Below are 18700 nucleotides of genomic sequence, written 5' to 3'. Positions count from 1 at the left end.
TAAGGCTTTCCTGCTTATTTAATTACTTGCCTCTGGAAAATTTAGGGGGACAAAGAAATTTGGGGGGGGACAGCATTCCCAGCAGCCATATCACGTGCTAGGAGGAAAGCACGCTTGGCAAATCCACACCGTGATCAACTCCTGCCCGAAAACCAATGTCCCTACTGTGGAAGGACGTGTGGGTCCAGAATCGGCCTCCACAGTCACTTACGGACTCATTGTTAAAACCGTGTTTATGGAAGACAATCTTACTCGGCTATGAGTGATCGCCAAAGAAGAAGACGGTTTTCCACAAACTGAAACGCAGCCAGGGATTGGGGGAGGGAGGGCAGAACCGCGCAATCTATGACACAATTGGTCAGGTAGTTAAGTGTTTTTATTTATTCACTTGATTTAGGGTGGCAGCTGACCTCCCTGCCCCCCTCTGTCTACACCCATGGCAGACACCATTGTGGGAGAAAGGCAAGAAAGCAAGGGTTATGGCAGAACCCAAACTGGATTTAAATCCCCTTTAAAAGCTTCACTGTTGACACAGGAATACCTGAACATAAGCTGCAACATGAAAGAACTTCACAATGAGGGCTTGTGAGCACATCTCTGAAGAGGGCTTGGCAACGTGGTGCAGATGCTGAGAAAATGGATAGGGAGATCTTTCGTGATCTTAGCTCCTGGAGTGATCCAATGAAACGCAAGGAGAGCTGGAGGTGCTGCTGCAGGAGGCTTTGGGATGAGAAAATCTGGTGTTTTTTAGATACAGTGGTACCTTGGTTTGCAACCATAATCCATTCCAGAGGTCCGCTCGAAAACCAAAACAGGTTGTAACCCAAAGTGCACTTTTGCCAATGGGGCCTCCAATTTTTTATTTTTATTTTTGTAATCTAGGAAAAATGTGTTATAATCCAAAAGAAGTTTGAAAACCGGGACATTCACTTCCAGGTTTGACGTGTTTGTAATCCAAAATGCATGCGAACCAGACTGTTCGCAAAACAAGGTACCACTGTACTGCTAAAGTTATTATTGTTGGTGGTTGATCAATATGCCTAATAAAAATATATTACAAATAGATTATGATGTTCAATGTGGATCCTCTTACAAATTTTACTCTGTTTCATGATCCAAGCTGAAGTGAGGATTTTATTTTCCCTTAATCTGGGTTCAAAGGGACTTGCTCCCAGGGAAGTGGGCCTTGGGCTGTAGCTTTAATTTCCTCTTCGCTCCATAGAGCTCAGTTAGAAAGACATGCTGCCCTCACTTCCTCTTCTCATTTGAGAATCACCATTTGGGTGGCAGAAATGAGGAAATGTAGTGCCTCTCCACATGTGTGATACCCACCTGCTTGGCGCGGGTTGAAATTGTTAAGTAACAAAGTGGGGGCAGTGGCAGCCCTATTGCTGTGGGGATCAGATGGGATATCACCCTGTTTATATCCCTGGGGGAAAGTGTCATGTGGGGTGGATAGGGCCAATATACCATTGAGTCTGAAATAACACCAGGAGCAACAATAAGTAGCATCTTTAATAAAATCAAGCAAGTTAACAGATGAAGCATATTTCCACATTTGTTCAGGCATGTTACAAAAAGGGATAAGAGATCATCTCTAAAAACATATAGAGTCATACCTCTAGATATGTTGCCTTCGGGTAACAGAATTTCATGTTATGGACAGTGGCAAACCTGGAAGTCCCAGAATTGGTTACTTCCGGGTTTCGCTGTTTGTGCATGCGCAGAAGCTCGAAATTGCGCCGCATGCATGCGCAGACACGGCACTTCATCTTATGGACCCTTCGGGTTGTGGATGTGCCTCCCTGGGATGGCCTGGGACTCGGGCTCGGACTCAGAACCAGAGGAGTCTCAGTCCGCACCAGATCCTTCGCCTCAGGTGGCATCTGAACCAAGTCTGGGGCCTGATTCTGAAGAGCCCCAGTCTCCACAGGTTCCCCTGCAACAAGCACCAGCTGGGCCGAGTCAGGGGCCTGAGCCTGCCCTTCACTACCGGTTGGGTCAGAAGAGGCTGAGGCGGCCTCTGGGTCTAGGAACCCACGACATCTCCCGAGCTGCAGAGACTAAGGTCTGAGAGAAGGAGAGACCTGAGTACTCGCAGGAGGAGTGCTCGCCTTTGGGCGAGACAGGGAGTTGAGTCACCGGGGGATCAGGACCGGCCGTTTCCCCGACAAAGATAAAAGGCTGTCGGACCCCACCCCAGGTTGTGGAAGCAACATTGTTGTTTGCTAGAACCTGCCTGAGACCCTGTGCCTGACCTAGCCTGGTTTCCTGCCTCGTGTCCTGCCTCGGCCCTGTCGGACTGACTCCTCGTGGAATCCTTGCATTCTGGACTGGACCTGGACCACATTGCTCAGGTTAACCCCCAGGCCCAGTACACTCCCGAACGGATTATGTCTACAACCTGAGGCACCACTGTAGATGTATCTGATTGTTTGCAAGAAGTCACTGTTAGAGAAAATAATTGTATAAATGGGAATTTACTACCGCTTCCTGAAATCCCCCAAATTGACTCTGTTCTGTCCTTGGAACTGTCAGAGGCTCTTTCGTTCTGGGGATTAGCAAGACAAGTCAGGGAGACCCCTGCAAATGCTTTGAGGAACCTTTCCTGGAGGTCAGTAAGCAAGGCGGAGGGCTCAGAAACTATTTACAGAGCAGGATTTGGGCACCAAAATGGTGAGCCTCCATCTTGCTTTCTGGGCTCTGGAGGTTCTTGTGAGATCTCACACGGCCCCTTCTGACAGTCACCGCCCCCAGTCTCCCAAACTCTTTTTATTTATTTTTGTTTTGACAAAATGCACAAGGCTGCGAATACCTAAGTGAGTCGCGCACAAATTTTGGATCTCTTTGGACAGAGAGATTATGCTGAATTGCCACATAAGCTGAGGGAAAGGGATTTTGGTTGAGACGACTGAAATGTCATCGTGGTGATGAGTTGTTGGCGTGAGGGTGAGCGTTCATTCTTTCCAGAACTAACTGGAAGTTCTTGAAGATTCCAGAAGATTCTGGAAATTGCTAGAAGCTGTCAGAAAGCTGGACCTTTCGTCAAGGCCACATCTGTGAGAGGAGCTGCTTCAGTTCTAACAGAAGCTGTATAAAAATTGTGTTTAGTCCGCATTTATCTGGCAAGCTGACAGAATGCAAGAAAGGGATGTGGGTCACAAAAAACAAAGCCCGGAAAACTCTAAGAAATGCTTCAGCAGACAAACTGTAAATGGGAACCATTATGCTTTTGACCCGGTAGTAAAATACATCTGTCTGTGCTTAATTGCCTCTGTGAGTTACTGCCTTCGTTGTCTGGGTCAGAGCTCCTGAAGCGCTTTGATGTTGCACATCTCGCTGCTGATTTAGGACTGCTGGTACTGAGAAGCATACTTAGCAGTGAACTGGGAAGCTTGTCTGTCTCTACACTCAAGAGAGTATCAGGTTCCCTTTCTCCCTCAGGTAAAAGTAGGGCTGGAGGGTCTCTCCTGAGAAGGAGGCTGCTGGGAATGAGTGGAGAAGGGCTGCTGTATCTGCATCGTAAAAGGACACCCGTCCCCCTTCACAGTTCAGGGCCACTCGGATCCTCTTGGGCTCCCCACCCAGAATTGAAACAGGGTGCCCATCATGGGTGGAGACCCTGTATTGATCACCCCGCTTCCCTATGCGCCAGATCCCTTCCTTAGGACCAGGGGTTAACCTGCCTTTCCTCTTCACAGACTCTCTGGCCACTCCCACGGCCCATTGCCCCTCGCTCCCCACAGCGACTTCCCAGAAACGTCTGCCTTCCTTGAATGCCTCACGTCCCAGTACATAGGCATAAGTGTCAAATCTCTCAGGGTTTTCTGGCAGGTCTTGATAGACTTTCCCCCATCTCACACTCTTGCAATCCTCAGACAGGATGAGGTGGGGATTTGCTGTGTCTGGATCCAAAGTTACGTTTTCTGTGGGGGCAGAGGAGGAAAGAGAAGAAAAACAACATCAACTGGGAAGCTGACTTTTGTTTAGGCACATGACAGAAATAGCATCCCCTCTGAAATGAACAGGGACTCCATGGCTCTGCATTCGAGACAGGGATGTTCATAAAGTTCATATTAAGTTAATCTTACTATGCCCATTTTTCAGATGGGAGGACTGAGGCTGAGAGACAGTGGCTTGTCGAAGGCCACTCCCACCCCCACCCTCAGTTCATGACAGAGGGAAGTCAAAGCAGGGACTTCCTAATTCACATCTTAATCTTTTACCTCACATCACATGACAGACCATGCTTGATATGTCAGGTAAATCTGGCAGCAGGTGCTCTCGCCCGCCTTGTAAGCACCATTCAGGTTTCAGTTGTATATTTAAAGTATGTTATACTCCATCCTTCCAGGTAGTGCAGAAAAAAGCAAGAAAGTGGTTATGTTACCCCGCCCCCTGTGTGAAATGTCCTACTTGGGACTCATGACAGCACATCAAAGAATCATAGTGTTGGAAGGGACCCCAAGGGTCATCTAGTCCAACCCCCTGCAATGCTGGAATCTCAACTAAAGCACCCATGACAAATGGCTGTCCAACCTCTGCTTAAGAACCTCCTAGGAAGGAGAGCCCACCCCTTTCCAATGGAGACCGTTGCATGTTGTGCAAAATTCACAAACCGGAACACCTGCTTTTGGGTTTGCAGCGTTCTTTCTCCAAGTTGTTTATGAACTACCGTATTTTTCGCCCCATAGGACGCACTTTTCCCCCTCCAGAAATGAAGGGAAAATGTGTGTGCGTCCTATGGGGCGAATGCAGGCTTTCATTGAAGCCTGGAGAGCGAGAGGCATCGGTGCGCACCGACCCCTCTCGCTCTCCAGGCTTCAGGAAGCTATCCGCAAGCCTGGTGGGAGGTCCCGCCGGGCGCACGAGGCTTGGGGCGGCAGCCTGTCGCCCGAAGCACGCAGAGCCATCCGGAGGGCTCCCCGTGTTCCGGGCGAGTGTCCGCCAGCCTCGCGCGCCCGGCGGGACCTCCCGCCCGGCGCGTGAGGCTTGGGGCGGCAGCCTGTTGCCCAAAGCACGCAGAGCCCTCCGGAGGGCGCCCCGTGCTTCGGGCAGGTGTGTGCAAGGCTTGGGGCGGCAGCCGCGGCTGGGGGAGAAATAATTTTTCTATAGCGGCTGGGGGGGAAATAATTTTTCCATAGGACGAAAAATACGGTAAGTGTTCCAAAACCAAGATACCACTGTATACAAAATCAAAACAAAAGCAATACCCCAATAACGCCCCCCCCAAAAATACCACATTCTTCTTCTTTTTTTAATCTTTATTTTTACAACAAAAACACACACAAAAAACAGAAATACAAAATTACACACAAATTACAAAAATAACCATAGACACATAATTTTCTTGGCAAACAATAAAACATCTATTGGTCTTAACACTAAAGACCCAACTTCCCGTCTATTCCATATTTCAAATTCATATTACTTATTGCCAATACACATTTTCATAATTAAACTTATTCTCAATAAATCTAATTTCTTCTATCTACCTATAGCAACTATTACTGAAGTTCCTCGAATGCTGCAACAGAATTTAAACTACTATATTTATTTTTCAGATATTCTTTGAAAACCTCCCATTTAGAAACAAATTCCTGTTTTGATTTATTCTTTATCTTTTCTGATAAACCATCTAATTAGGCATATTCTGTCAGCTTTTGGATCCAATCTTGTATAGAGGGGATTTCATTACTCTTCCATTTTGCTGCGATCAAAACTCTTGCTGCCGTCGTCGCATATAAAAAGATACTCTTCCTCTTTTGTGGAATATCCAAATCTGTTATTCCCAGGAGGTAGGCCTCTGGTTTTTTATTGAAAGAGATCTTTAGCATTTTTTGCAGTTCTGCATGTATACTCTCCCAGAATTTTTTTTTTATTCCAAAAATACCACATTCTAAAAGGGTGTTGGATGTTAATAAGAGCAACCAAAGGCCTGGTTAAAGGCCTGGTTAAAAAGGAACGTTGTTGCCTTGTGCCGAAAGGTGTGCAATGTAGACACCAGGCAAACTTTCCTGGGGAGAGCATTCCACAGACAGGGAGCCACTGAAGAAGGCCTTGCTCTTGTGTTGCCACCCTCTGAACCTCAAGGAAGAGGCACACGAAGAAGGGCCTCGGAAGATGATCTCAGGGTCCGGGAAGGTTTATGTGGGAAGAGGCGGTCCTTGAGACATTGTGGCCCTGAACCATTTAAGGCTTGATAGGTCAAAACCAGCACTTTGAATTGGGCCCAGAAACTAATTGGTAGCCAGTGAAGTCAGACCAGAGTAATATGCTCAAACCATCCTGCTTTAGTGAGCAACCTGGCCGCTGAATTCTGCACCAACTTACGTTTCTGAACCGTCTTCAGTGGCAGCCCTACATATAATGCTTTGCAGTAATCTAACCTTGAGGTTACCAGAGCATAGACCACAGTAGTTAGGCTATCCCTGTCCAGATAGGGGCATAGCACTCTGGGCAACTGAGGCCACCTGAGCCTCGAGTGACAACAAAGGATCCAGGAGGACCCCCAAGCTACAAACCTGCTCCTTCAGAGGAAGTGTAACCCCATCAAGAGCAGGCAACCTCCCAGCCACACCAGCTGTACCTTTTCCAGCTCTTATGGATCCCTTTTTGTGGTTTTCAGGATCTGGCCAGACTGGACTTCTGTCTTCCCATTGAGCCTTTTCCCCTGATCTGTGGGGAAATTCTGCCCTTCTCTTTTAAGTTTATTCAGGATTCTCTAGTTTAAACAGAGACATATGTCTTCCGTCGAATACAAAAGCTGAGGGAAGACCCCCATCTTGCAGGGAAGCCGGACCCCTGGAGTTCACACTCAGGCAGCCCCCAGCTCCCTCCACTGACACCAGAAGCAGCTCCAGGCTCATAACCTCTTGTGCAGGTGCTGGGTCGGGGCCTGTTTCCGGTAGTGGTAGCCTGCTGAGGGCGTCCGCATGGCCCATCGCCTTCCCCAGGCGGTGAATCAGTGCATACTGGTAGCTGGCAGGGAAAAATGACCATCTGAGGACGCGAGGAGACAGCACTTGGGGGGGGTCTGCTTTTCGGGGGCAAACAAGCCAAGCAACGGCTTGTGGTCAGTCACCACGGTGAAGGGCCGCCCGTACAAGAAATCATGGAATTTTTTTACTCCCTTCACGATTGCCAGACCCTCCTTGTCGATTTGCGAGTAGTTCCGCTCGGTTGCGTTGAGTGTCTGGGAAAAGTATGCTACCAGTACCTCTCTTCCATCCGGGAGTTGGTGTCCCAGGACAGCGCCAATGCCATAGGGCGAGGCGTCGCATGCTAGCACCACCGGCAGCCTCTCGTCGAAGTGTGCCAAGACCGAGTTTGAGACAAGCAAGTCCTTGACTGCCTGGAATGAGCCTCCTGGCGCTGGCCCCATACCCAAGGGGCCCGCTTGTCCAGGAGTCTGTGTAGGGGCTCCGCTACCGCTGACTTGTGGGGAAGGAATGGTAAAAGTTCAATAGTCCCAAGAAGGCCTGAAGTTCAGTCTTGCTCTTGGGCGCTGGGGCATCACAAATGGCCCGTACCTTGTCCCCAGTCGGGTGGACCCCTTCTGCGTCCACCATAAATCCCAGAAAGTCCACCTGAGGCACTCCTAGTAGACATTTTCCCCGCTTCACCTTGAGACCCGCCGTCTGGAAACGGTGCAGAACGGTGCGGAGGCGGTCCTCAAATTCCTCTGGTGTGGGGCCGGCAATCAACACATCATCGAAGAAGGGAGTGACGCCAGGAATCCCTTTAAGGAGCGAGTCCATTAGATTCTGGAATATGCCTGGTGCCACACTGACACCGAATTGCAGCCGCTTTACCCTGAACGCTCCTCTGTGCGTCACAATCGTCTGTGCCTCTGCTGTGGCCTCATCTACTGGCAGCTGTTGATATGCTTGGGCCAAGTCCAGCTTGCCAAAAGAATTCGACCCAGCCAGGGTGGCAAGGACATGGCTGACCACTGGCACTGGGTATGCATGGGCCGTGAGGGCCTTGTTTATGGTACATTTGTAGTCTGCGCAGATGCGGACTGAACCATTAGGCTTGACGGGTGTGACGATTGGGGTTTCCCAGGGGGCATTAGGCACCGGCTCCAGCACTCCTTGCTCCACGAGCCGGTCCAATTCCTCATCTATACGGGGTTTCAGGGCGAACGTGACCCGGCGGGCCTTGAGCCTGACCGGTCGTACTGCGGGGTCAAGCTGTAGAGCAATGGGGGGCCCCGTATACTGTCCCAATTTCCCATCGAAAACCCTTGGAAATTCCTTGCATATGGCGTCCACGTCCACTTGTAAGGTAGTGTGGTTCACCCTGGTGATGGCTAGCCCCAGTGGTCCAAACCATGCCAATCCCAGTAAGCTAATGTAGGGGCCCTTGACCACAAGCAAGTCCAGTTGCTGCATCCGCCCTCGGTATTGCACCCTGAAGGTCCCCACCCCCATTGTGGGGACCTTACGTTTCTGGAAGTCCCGGAGGGTGAATGGGGCCGGCCTAAGTTTGGGACCCCCAGTAGGACACAGTTTCCTTAAGGTCCTTGCCGAGATTATGGATAGAGTTGAACCCGTGTCAAGCTCCATGCGGCATGGGGCCCCCTCTATCTGTACCTCTACATAAATTTTCTCTACGTTGGGGTGGGGCAACTGGTATACCTGGAAGTCCGTGAGCTCCGTCGAGTTGCCTTGGTGCGTTGGGCCCCGGGACCTGGGGCTCTTGGATTGGTCATCTGATGCCTGGCGTCGGGTGGGCCAAGCTCGACACACCCGGGCGATGTGTCCCGATTTTCTGCACTGCCTGCACTCTGCGTTGCGGAAACGGCAGGTCCTCCTCTCGTGACTTTCCCCGCAGCTTGTGCAGTTCCCTCCTTCTCGTCGAGGCAGCTGTGGTATGTGGGCTGCTTGAGTGCGCTGCTGTACTCGGTGCACCTCCTCCCTGTCAGATCCTGAGTCGTCGGTGAGGTCTTCGTGGTGGACCCTCGGTTGGGGTGGCAGGCTCGGCCGTGCCTCTTGCGTCGACCTCTCGGCAGCTTCCGTTGCCAGGACCTCCTCCAGAGCGACCTGGAACGTTAGGTCCTTCTTAGCGTAGAGGCGTCGTTGCAGCTTCTCATCCTTCAGGCCACCGACGAGGCGGTCACGAAGCATGTTCTCCAGCTCTGAGAAGTTGCAGAACCGGGCGGCTTGGCGGAGAGAGGTCACAAACCCAGTTATGGTTTCCCCAGGGGCTTGCCGCTTTGCGTAGAAGGCATTTCAACGAGCCACCACTGAGGGCTGCAGCGAAAAGTGCCCCTTCAGCTGTTCCATTATTGTTTTGTATGGAACAGTAGCGACGTCTTCAGGTGCAAGGAGAGCCCAGGCGATTTCAAACGTCTCCTCTCCGCAGATGCTGAAGAATATCGCCCTCTTCTTGGCGTCTTCTTCATCGGTGACCCTTTTGGCTTCTAGGAGGAAGGTGAAACGGGAGGCGTACGCTTCCCAGTCTCCAGATGCTGGGTTGAACGGCGAGAAGCTGCTGTCGGTTGCCATTCTGAGTTCCTTGTGTCCCGGAGCTGAAGCTTGGATACACGGTGCGAGGCAGCGGTGCGGCAGGTGGCGGTGCTGTGTGTGGCAGTCAGCTCAGCGGGATCCCACCTTCGTCGCCAGTGAAATATACTCAGAGTCGCAAAGTGATTTCATGCTCTTTATTCAGCTCATAGTGGTGAGGAGGAATGAATGAAAGTCCCCTCAAAGTATCTGCTTTATATACATTATTTACACAATGAGCTGCACATGATTGGCTAATTCTGGAATTCTACTGTAAGCCAATCAGGTTTTGGATTCACTTATATCTGGAGCATGATTGGGTGGTTCCTGCCAACCAATCATACTGCTGCATTGTTCTAGGACCAATCAGACTGCTGCATTCTGAATCCTATTGTTCTAGGACCAATCAGACTGCTGCAATATGGATCCTATTGTTCTAGGACCAATCAGACTGCTGCAGTTTGGATCCTATTCAACTTAGTACATAACACCTTCTCGCCCCCAAAGGCTGTTGCAGCCATTTTATGAGCTATTTGTGTTCATGCATTTCCCACTCTTACATAAAAGGGGTGGGGACCCTGTATGGCTCAAAGGGATATTTCCCCCTCATGTGCCGGGAGCCTTTGGCTTCACACCACCCCTGTGTCTTAGTGAGATTCGGCACAGAAAAGCCAGCCATCCTGGGCTGGGGGCTTCCTAAGAGTCTGCAGGATCAGGCCAAGAGCCCATCTAGCAAGCATGCTGCTCTCAGGGAACAGATGCCTCTGGGAAATACAGTGGTACCTCGGGTTAAGAACTTACTTCGTTCTGGAGGTCCGTACTTAACCTGAAACTGTTCTTAACCTGAAGCACCACTTTAGCTAATAGGGTCTCCTGCTGCCGCCACACAATTTCTGTTCTCATTCTGAAGCAAAGTTCTTAACCCGAGGTACTATTTCTGAGTTAGAGGAGTCTGTAACCTGAAGCGTCTGTAACCCAAGGTACCAGTGTAAGGGAAAATAAGGCACAGACGGAAGAGCTGCAGTGGCCTGGTCTTTTGAGAAGCAGATCCCATCTCTCCCGAATTAGTGTCTTTGCTTGACCCAGAAATGTACCTTTTCGCAGCTGAAGTCCATATTCCACAGTGTCTGGGAGAGAAAAGGGAACAGAGATTTAGCATCACACTTTCATTCATATAACAAACCTGGAAAGAACAATATGAGCTCATGAGATTGTAGCCAGGTGTTGTGGACTCCAATTCCCATCATCCCTAACCACTGACCATGCCAGCTGGAGATTATAGGAGATGCAGTTAAAACTACCTGGAACTCACCATACTGGCTATCCCTGCATAACCAGGGCAGGGGTGATGTCAAAGGTCAGTCCTGCCCAAATCTTGAGAGGAGAAGCAGGACCCCCAGAAGATCTCCCCGTCAACAAGAAGATCCAGACACCTCTGTTCCAGGACAGGAGGCCTCAACCCCTCTGCTCCTGGCTGGCTCCTGGACAGCCCCCCTCCTTCCACCCCCCTTACATCAATCTCAGGGCCAAAGGAACAGAGGAGTCGCCCAAAAGGCTGTAGGTGAGGCTACTTGGGTAATGGGTGAGATGTTTGAAGAGGTCAAGTACAACTTTTTACAGACAACTTCCAACTTAAGGGAGGGTTACATTCCTAGGGGTTGTGCACAAAGGCAAATTCAGAATGACCCCGGAATCACCCCTGCCATCTGAGATCCCAAGATGGCCCCATGAGATTTCGCAGGAGCCTTTCAGAGCCCAGTAAGGTCTTAAAAGTGATTTGAGTGGTGGCTAAACACTTCATGGCAAGAGCTTTCAAGCCCTTTACCTTGCTGACTGGAATCTGGGAGGCTCCCCCAAGATCTCGCAGGAGCTTCCAGAGCCCAGCAAGAAGGGTTGATCCTCCTCTTTCAATTGCATAAGAAAAATCTGTTGTGAGTCATCTATATAGGAAAGTGTGGCTTCCAGATTTTGAAAAGAATAAATAAACAAACATTCCATTTTCCTAGCACTGCTAATGAGCTGGAGTCTTTCATGAACAATTTTAAATATCCAATACAAAATATTTTCAACCCATCTTTACTACCTCTGAATTTCTTCATGACACCCTTCAGGAAGGGATTTATATCACAGAAGTCCCAGATCCTCCACTTCAGGACAGGCGGAAAAGCCACAGGAGGATCCTCTAATTTCTCCTTCTCCTGAGACCTGGGAGGAGAAGAACAAAGTCAAGCCACCATCCTTCCATCGCAAGGAGCTCTCTGACAAGACAGGTGTCTCATCCTGATGATAAAGGCATGATGGATATATCAGGAAGACTTGGGAGCAGGATTTTCCTATGGCAAAAAGGAGCATCTAGCTGACGTGTGGATCTAGAAAGCATCTAAGAAGTTGAAGGAAAACCAAAATGCACCTGCTTTTGAATTTTGGATGAAATATATGAATAGGAGATTGAAGATAAAGAAGCTGATATATACACATATTTTTTTTGGAAGAAAACTGAACAATCCTGGGCCTTATGCAGAGATTTTAGGACTACACCAGTTTTAGTGAAGCATTTCAAGTGACTAATGAGCAGAACAAAATAGATCTGCTATGTGCATTTCTGAAATATAAGGAAGTTCAGCATGCTTTAGATTGGCTTTTGCAATTAATTTTATAAATGTATTTTAGCACAGTGGTTATATTTTAAAAAATGGCGAAAATATTAGAAATTAAAGCAGTATTTTCTAAACATGTAAGATTTTTCAAAATTCTTGAATTTTTGAAGATGTTGCAGGTGTTTGGGGGAGAAGGCTCTCAGTGGCTACTATTCACAATGGCTGAGTCAAAGGCAGTGGTGCCTCTGAAACCACAGGAGGGGAGTGTCCTCTGGGGCTTGGATCATGCTCACGAGTTTCCCACTGGCATCTGGTTAGTCACTGTGAAAACAGGATGGTGGACTAGATGGGCCACTGGCCGGATCCAGCAGGGCCCTTTCTCACATTCTTATGTCTGAGGAAGAACGTGCAGAAGCCAGAAATACACTGGATATTTAAAGGTAAGTTATAGTGAAGATATTTACAAGCCCCTTTGTGATGTCCCCCCTTTTTGTATCAATTGCAGAGTAAATGAAGCCATCACAGAGAAGGGCCCACAGAGATATGCAATAGGAACGGCTTCCTGTCTGTGATTGTAGCAACAAACTACCACAAAAATGTGTCCCTACTTTTGTCTGTGATTTTGTGAAATGGACGATGGAGTCCTAAACTATCTCTGAAAGGAGGAAATGGAGAGTGAGTTTCTTACCCGTTAAACAGGAACTTTCCCAATACAGTATCTTAAAGCAGCAGATTTCCATCACTTACCTCTGCAAGAAACTTCTGATATCCTGGAAGGAAAGAAAGAAAAAGATATTCGTGGAGCCATTTCTGCAGAGAGCCCTGCGGTCAGTTATAAATACTAAGCAGCTGAAGCAGAGAGAGGTTTGTTGTTGTTTAGTCGCGTCCAACTCTTCGTGACCCCATGGACCCAGGGAGTCTTCTCTTCCCAAGAGGTGGCCAAAGTACTGGAGCCTCAGCTTCAGGATCTGTCCTTCCAGTGAGCACTCAGGGCTGATTTCCTTCAGAATGGAGAGGTATGATCTTCTCGCAGTCCATGGGACTCTCAAGAGTCTCCTCCAGCACCAGAATTCAAAAGCAGCCAAGCACAAAACAAAAGACCCCCAATAAAATACGCAATGCCACATAATTTTGGAATAACCATCAGATGGCAAAAGTCAGCCACTCCAGTGATGACTAATAAAAGGTCCCGTTCTTCCCTTTTGACCAAGTCACCCAAACACCTGAGAGATTCAGTCCCACCTCCCTGATTTGCCATTTTGCCTGCAGTGCGTGCTGGTTCCGTGTTCACATGCAACTAATCGGTTCACTGCTATGTACATCCCACACTCAATCATATCCTGGAAACCACCCTGAGACCTCTGAGTATAAGGCAGTATACAAACTTATATAATAATAATAATAATAATAATAATAATAATAATAATAATAATAAAATAGGTAACCCCCACTCTGGCTGGACCCAAGACAGCAGTGCCAATTTGGAATGCCTGTTCTGGAGGCCGTATCGGTTGTATTCAACTCGCTTTTACTCAGGCACACTGAAATTAATGAACCTAAGATAGTAATCCCCATTAATTTCAGTTGTCTACTCTGAGGAAAGATCAATAGAATACAGATCTTCCTTGTGGGCTTCCCAGAGACCTTTGGTTAGCCAATGTGACAACAGGATGCAGGATGGAATGGGCCTGTGGTTTGATCTAGTGACTGTCGGAGCCCGCCGTTACAAATGGTGCTTTTTAAGCATAAAATAAAGACCCAGAGGCTAGCAATATTTCCATAGACGGAGGGCAGCTCAAATCATGCTTCTTTTCTTTAAGTTGCCTCTTCTTTTAAGTTGGCCTCACACGGGGCACCACTTGTCGGAGCCCGCCGTTACAAATGGTGCTTTTTAGCATAAAATAAAGACACTGAGGCCAGCAATATTTCCATGGACGGAGGGCAGCTCAATTCATGCTTCTTCCCCTTCCTCCAGTCCGTTTTTTACTCTTTGTTCCTCTCCAGCCGCATGGCTGCATTCCAATGTCTCACGTTACCTACATCCGGTCAAGGCTTTAACCCACCCACAAACGATATAGGGTTACACTGCCCAGAGGGGGGGGGGGGAACATAACTCCATATGAGGTCATGCATTCCATTGTAAAGCTCAGAGTGCTGGTCAGCCGAGGTCAGGGAGCACCCTGCAATATTACAAGCCTTTACCATGGCTATCTCTCCCACAAGTGACAACTTGAAGAAAATATTGGGGGGTGGGCAGGTAAGCTCCGCCCTACATAATCAATCACAAGATGCAGTACACACACCCCATTTCAAAACAAATGTCCGTTATTGGGGGGGCTGGTCCTCTCAAATATCTCATTGGGGTGTCAAGGGACCTCAGCCCCTCAGAGTTGGCTCCTATGCTGACACCTTTTAGCATTCATGTACTGCTTGTTTCTCTGACAACAGTATTTTTATGTGGGGAAGAACTATGAAATGCCTGTAGTCTGAAGCAGCACACTTCACCCTCTCACATCAGGATGAGGCCTGACCTGCAGGAGTTCACTCGCTGGTTCCTGAAGCTTCTCCTCCATCTCCCGGATGAGGCTTTCAAGAGAGGAGAGTTCCCTGGAGAGTCTGGCCAGGTGCTCCTCCCTTTGGGCTGCAATCTCCTTCTCCACCTCTTCCATCTGGGCCAGAAGAAGCTTCTCTTGTTCTTCCAGAAACTGGCGCAGTCGCCTGAACTCAGCCACCAACTTCCCCTTCTCTGCTTTCATTTGTTTCTGCAGCAGCAAAAAGAGAAAGAGGAGGAGAACAGCAGGCCACTATCAGGCATAATGTTGCAGGATGAAGAGGCCAGATACCAGAATTCACCTGGAAGGGCATGTCTGACATTTTAGAGAGATTTAAGACTACAGCACTTTTTCAAGTAACAATGATGCTTACAAGCAGGTCTTGGCTTTCCTTTTCTGCATCTGCTTTAAACATCAGAATTTTCTTTCTCTCCTTCCTCACATTGTCTAGGCAGCTGCTGATCTGATCCTGAAAAGAAAACAAAATCCCAGCTGGGTTGCTTTTTCTCTCTCTCTTTTTTCGGCATATTAGTATACATAATACCAGGCAACTGAATCATATGCTTGCTCCCTGCCCCACATTCCTGGCTCCTTCCGGAGGTTCCCCTTCATTCCTGCCCCCTGCCTTGCCCCACCTTCCAGTTCTAGGAGCCTTCACTGGGAGCTGCTTCCAGAGGAAGAACTGTGGGGAGTGACTCCAATATGCTGAAGGGAGACATAGAGGGAAATTAATCCCTCGAAAGATGATGAAACGTTTATCAACTAGTGTTTTCAGAAGTTTCACAGGGCTGCACAAACACTCCTGCCAGAGGGGGTGGGGAGAATTCATGATTTCAAGAGTATCTTGGCATCCTTCCTGCCTTGCAGGGGGTTGGACTAGATGACCCTTGGGTCCCTTCAAACTCTAAGATTCTAAGATCTTGCAAGCCTGGCTTGCCAACAGCTATTCCATCCCCCAAGTAAATATGGAGCAGAGGCGTAGCATGGGCCAGCCTGGGGGGTGCCTGTCATGATGTCTTCCATCTGTAGGGCAGGTAAGAAGGATTAACAGGCTGGAACCCTGGCTTTTGCAAGTCTCACAAAGCGGTGCTGGGCTCGCAGTGTGCTGTGATACTTGCACCCCTCAAAGCAGGGCAGCATCGGCCACGTTGGCTGGCCAAGCTCCCCACTGCATGGCCGAGCAGGCGGCGCAATGCAGCCCCTCTTAGCTCCAGTTGCTGGGGGTCGCTCCACTGGCACAACATGTCCCCATGGGGTTCGGCACGCCCCGGGCACCAGCAAGGAACGCTCTGCCACTGATCCAGAGTGTTTTCCTACCTTGTACTCCTGGGATGCCTCCTCTATAGGAACCACCTCGTGGCTTTTGTGCTCCTTAGATACATGACACACGACACAGATGGGGCTTTCATCCTCCTTGCAGAAGAGCTTCAGGGGCTCCTGGTGCTTCTCACAAACTCTCCCCTTTCCTTCTGCCTCCTTTTTTCTGCCCTGAAGGCTGAATTTCTGGGTTATTTCCACAAAATTTGCCAGCTGCTGGTTTCGCCTGATGCTGCCTTGCTCCACTGTTTTCCTGCACTGAGGGCAGGAAGCCTCTCCCTCGGATTTCCCCCAATACTGGATCAGGCAGGACCGGCAGAAGTTGTGTCCGCACTCCGGGATGATCACTGGATCCTGGAAATACTCCAGGCAGATGGAGCAAGTGGCTTCCTCACAGAGATCCCGGACAGGACTCCCAGAAGCAGCCATGGTCACCTCCCCAAGGAGAGAGAGTTGGTTTCGTTTTCTTTCCTTTCCGTCTGCAAATGGGCGTGTTTCCTTTCCAGGAAATTCAGATTTAATGAGTCCAGATCTCTGCTGATATGGAGCTGGGAAGTTAGCTGGAGCAGAGAGCCTCTTTCGTGTAGAGGAAATTAATTTCTTTATTTTAAAAGGAATGCTCGGCAACTGCTCGTTTAAGGAACCATTTCCAGTGAGAGCTGGAGGGAAGTGTGGTTGTATTTTCCTTATCTTCACAGGAGCCTCAGACTACTTTGAAAACCTAACTCCATTTCCCCCACAAATGGCTCCATTTCCAGCTCTTAGCCTCGACGTAAAGAGGAGAAGCAGCCCAACTCTCCATCACGGTGGCTATTTTTAGTGAGTTTGGACAAAATCGTCAGCCTCACTGATAATGTGCAAAAACACTGCCCCCCCCAGGTGAACACTAGGATTACATAGCATTTTAAGCAATATGAGAAACTGGGTCCTTCATAATCAAAACAATGATTGGGTCCTTTTTAATCAGCTATGAAGACCCAGTGAAGCTGAAAAGAGGGAGAGTCAGGGCAGACAAAAGGAAGGACTTCTCTTCACGCAGGATTTTGTGGGAATCCGATTAATTTTGCCATGTGCCAAATGCTGCAATGCTCCTAATTTTAGATCCTTTCCATAGGAAAAAAAACTCCTGTTTTGGGAGGTTTTGTAATGCTTGATGTTTTTTATGATGTTTCTTGATATGTTGTAAGCCACCCAGAATGGCTGAGGAAACCCAGCACGTGGGTGGGGTATTATTATAATAATATTTAAAAAGTGTGCCCCACTCAAAGGTCATAGTTTGCACGCTAAACACGAAATCCTTGATCTAACGCCACTGTCTCACACCCACCTTTCTGAATGATTGGTGTTAATAATTGTATTATAATTTAGCACTGTTATAATGAGGCTATTATTGGATTATTGTAACTGAAAACTAGTAAAAACCATCCAAAATAAAATTATTCAAAATATAATAATAATAATAATCCTAATAATGATTGGAAATCTGGTGATGAGTATCTGCTTGTCTGTCTCTACACTCAGAGATTGTCAGGTGAGCTTTGGCAGACACATAAAACAAGGGCTGGAGGGTCTCTCCTGAGAAGGAGGCTGCCAAGAATGAGTGGAGGAGGACTGCTCTATCAGCATGTAAAAGGACACCTGTCTCCCTTCACAGTTCAGGGCCACTCGGATCCTCTCAGGCTCATCACCTGGAACAAGGGCCTTAAAGGGAGAGCGGAACTTGTACACACTGCCCCACTTTCCCAAACCCCAGATCCCGTCCGTAGTATTAAAATACAAAACGCCCTTCCTCTTCACAGACTTTCTGGCAACCCCCACCCTCCATTCTTCCTCTCTTCCCACAGTGACCTCCCAGAAATGTCTGCCTGATGTGAAACCCTCACATCCCAGCACATAGGTTTGTATGTCAAATCTCTCAGGGTTGTCTGGTAGGTCTTGACGCACTTCTCCCTCTCTCACACTCTTTCGATCCACAGACAGGATGAGGCGGGGATGTGCTGTGTCTGGATCCAAAGTTACATTTTCTGTGGGGGCAGAGGAGGAAAGAGAAGAGAAACAACGTCAACTGGGAAGCTAACTTTTCTTTAGACAGAAATGTAATTCCCTCTGAAATGAACAGGGACTTTGTTAACTGCATTCGGGACTAGGATGCTCCACAAGTTCTTAATAATACTTCTTGAAACATCTGTGTGGTTTTGGGGGAGTTCTGCCATCAAAAGGTACCCTCCTATTTTCTGGCAACGAAAGCACTCTACTGTTTTTATTGTGTTATGTTATGTGAGCTGGTCTTTGACCATAATAAATTATTTATCTATCTATCAGTGGTGGAAAGAGTTTCTAAGTCCACCTTGGTTCCTGGCATCTAGAAGATAGATAGATAAATTATTTATTACGGTCAAAGACCAGCTCACATAACATAACACAATAAAAACAGCGTTCATAAAGATAAAATATGCAATTGGAGCAGATTGCAGCAATAGCTCATAAGTTAAAATTGAGATATATACATACACCCGTACAACTGAGATTTGAGCTACCATAAAAAAATTGACCCTGGGGCACCCCAAAGGGCAACTTCAGCATTTCCCTAGTAAGCTATTTTATTCTAGAGGATGATCTGTGCTTACAAATCTGGGCGCAGAATCTGGCTACCAGCCAGGTCGTCTTATGATCTTTGCCTAAGAGGAGAAAAGTAAGTTTAGACTTGTCTGAAAGATCAGTGAGC

At 48.2% G+C, this 18700-nt stretch overlaps 2 protein-coding genes across 2 annotated transcripts; both read right to left on the bottom strand.

Moving 5' to 3' along the window:
• Window positions 1-1497: 1497 nt before the first annotated feature.
• LOC308469798 (zinc finger protein RFP-like) lies at window positions 1498-17403 on the bottom strand. Its single transcript, XM_080992759.1, has 7 exons — window positions 15976-17403; window positions 15032-15127; window positions 14638-14868; window positions 12854-12876; window positions 11593-11714; window positions 10604-10636; window positions 1498-3926 (listed from the first exon to the last, which is right to left on the bottom strand). Exons 1-7 carry the CDS (start codon window positions 16402-16404, stop codon window positions 3412-3414), a joined length of 1449 nt encoding a protein of 482 aa, XP_080848885.1. The 5' UTR covers window positions 16405-17403; the 3' UTR covers window positions 1498-3411.
• Window positions 5016-9602, bottom strand: LOC308470109 (uncharacterized protein). Its single transcript, XM_080993393.1, has 2 exons — window positions 8643-9602; window positions 5016-7741 (listed from the first exon to the last, which is right to left on the bottom strand). The coding sequence occupies exons 1-2, from the start codon at window positions 9129-9131 to the stop codon at window positions 7703-7705; spliced, it is 528 nt and encodes a 175-aa protein (XP_080849519.1). The 5' UTR covers window positions 9132-9602; the 3' UTR covers window positions 5016-7702.
• Window positions 17404-18700: the final 1297 nt, after the last annotated feature.

This window comes from Podarcis pityusensis (assembly GCF_964106645.2).
Source record: "Podarcis pityusensis genome assembly, chromosome: 2".
NCBI classification, from domain to species: domain Eukaryota; kingdom Metazoa; phylum Chordata; class Lepidosauria; order Squamata; family Lacertidae; genus Podarcis; species Podarcis pityusensis.
This window is presented reverse-complemented; position numbering and strand designations above follow the sequence as displayed.

Excerpts from the sequence above, each read along its gene's own strand:
- LOC308470109 (XM_080993393.1), bottom strand. The coding sequence starts at position 9,131 with ATGCTTCGTGACCGCCTCGTCGGTGGCCTGAAGGATGAGAAGCTGCAA. Across the intron at positions 7,742-8,642 it reads CGGAGCTCACGGACTTCCAG|GGATTCCTGGCGTCACTCCC; the intron begins GTATACCAGTTG and ends CGCTCCTTAAAG.
- LOC308469798 (XM_080992759.1), bottom strand. The coding sequence starts at position 16,404 with ATGGCTGCTTCTGGGAGTCCTGTCCGGGATCTCTGTGAGGAAGCCACT. Across the intron at positions 15,128-15,975 it reads AGGCATCCCAGGAGTACAAG|GATCAGATCAGCAGCTGCCT; the intron begins GTAGGAAAACAC and ends TTTTCTTTTCAG. Across the intron at positions 12,877-14,637 it reads CAGCGAGTGAACTCCTGCAG|GATATCAGAAGTTTCTTGCA; the intron begins GTCAGGCCTCAT and ends CTTTCCTTCCAG.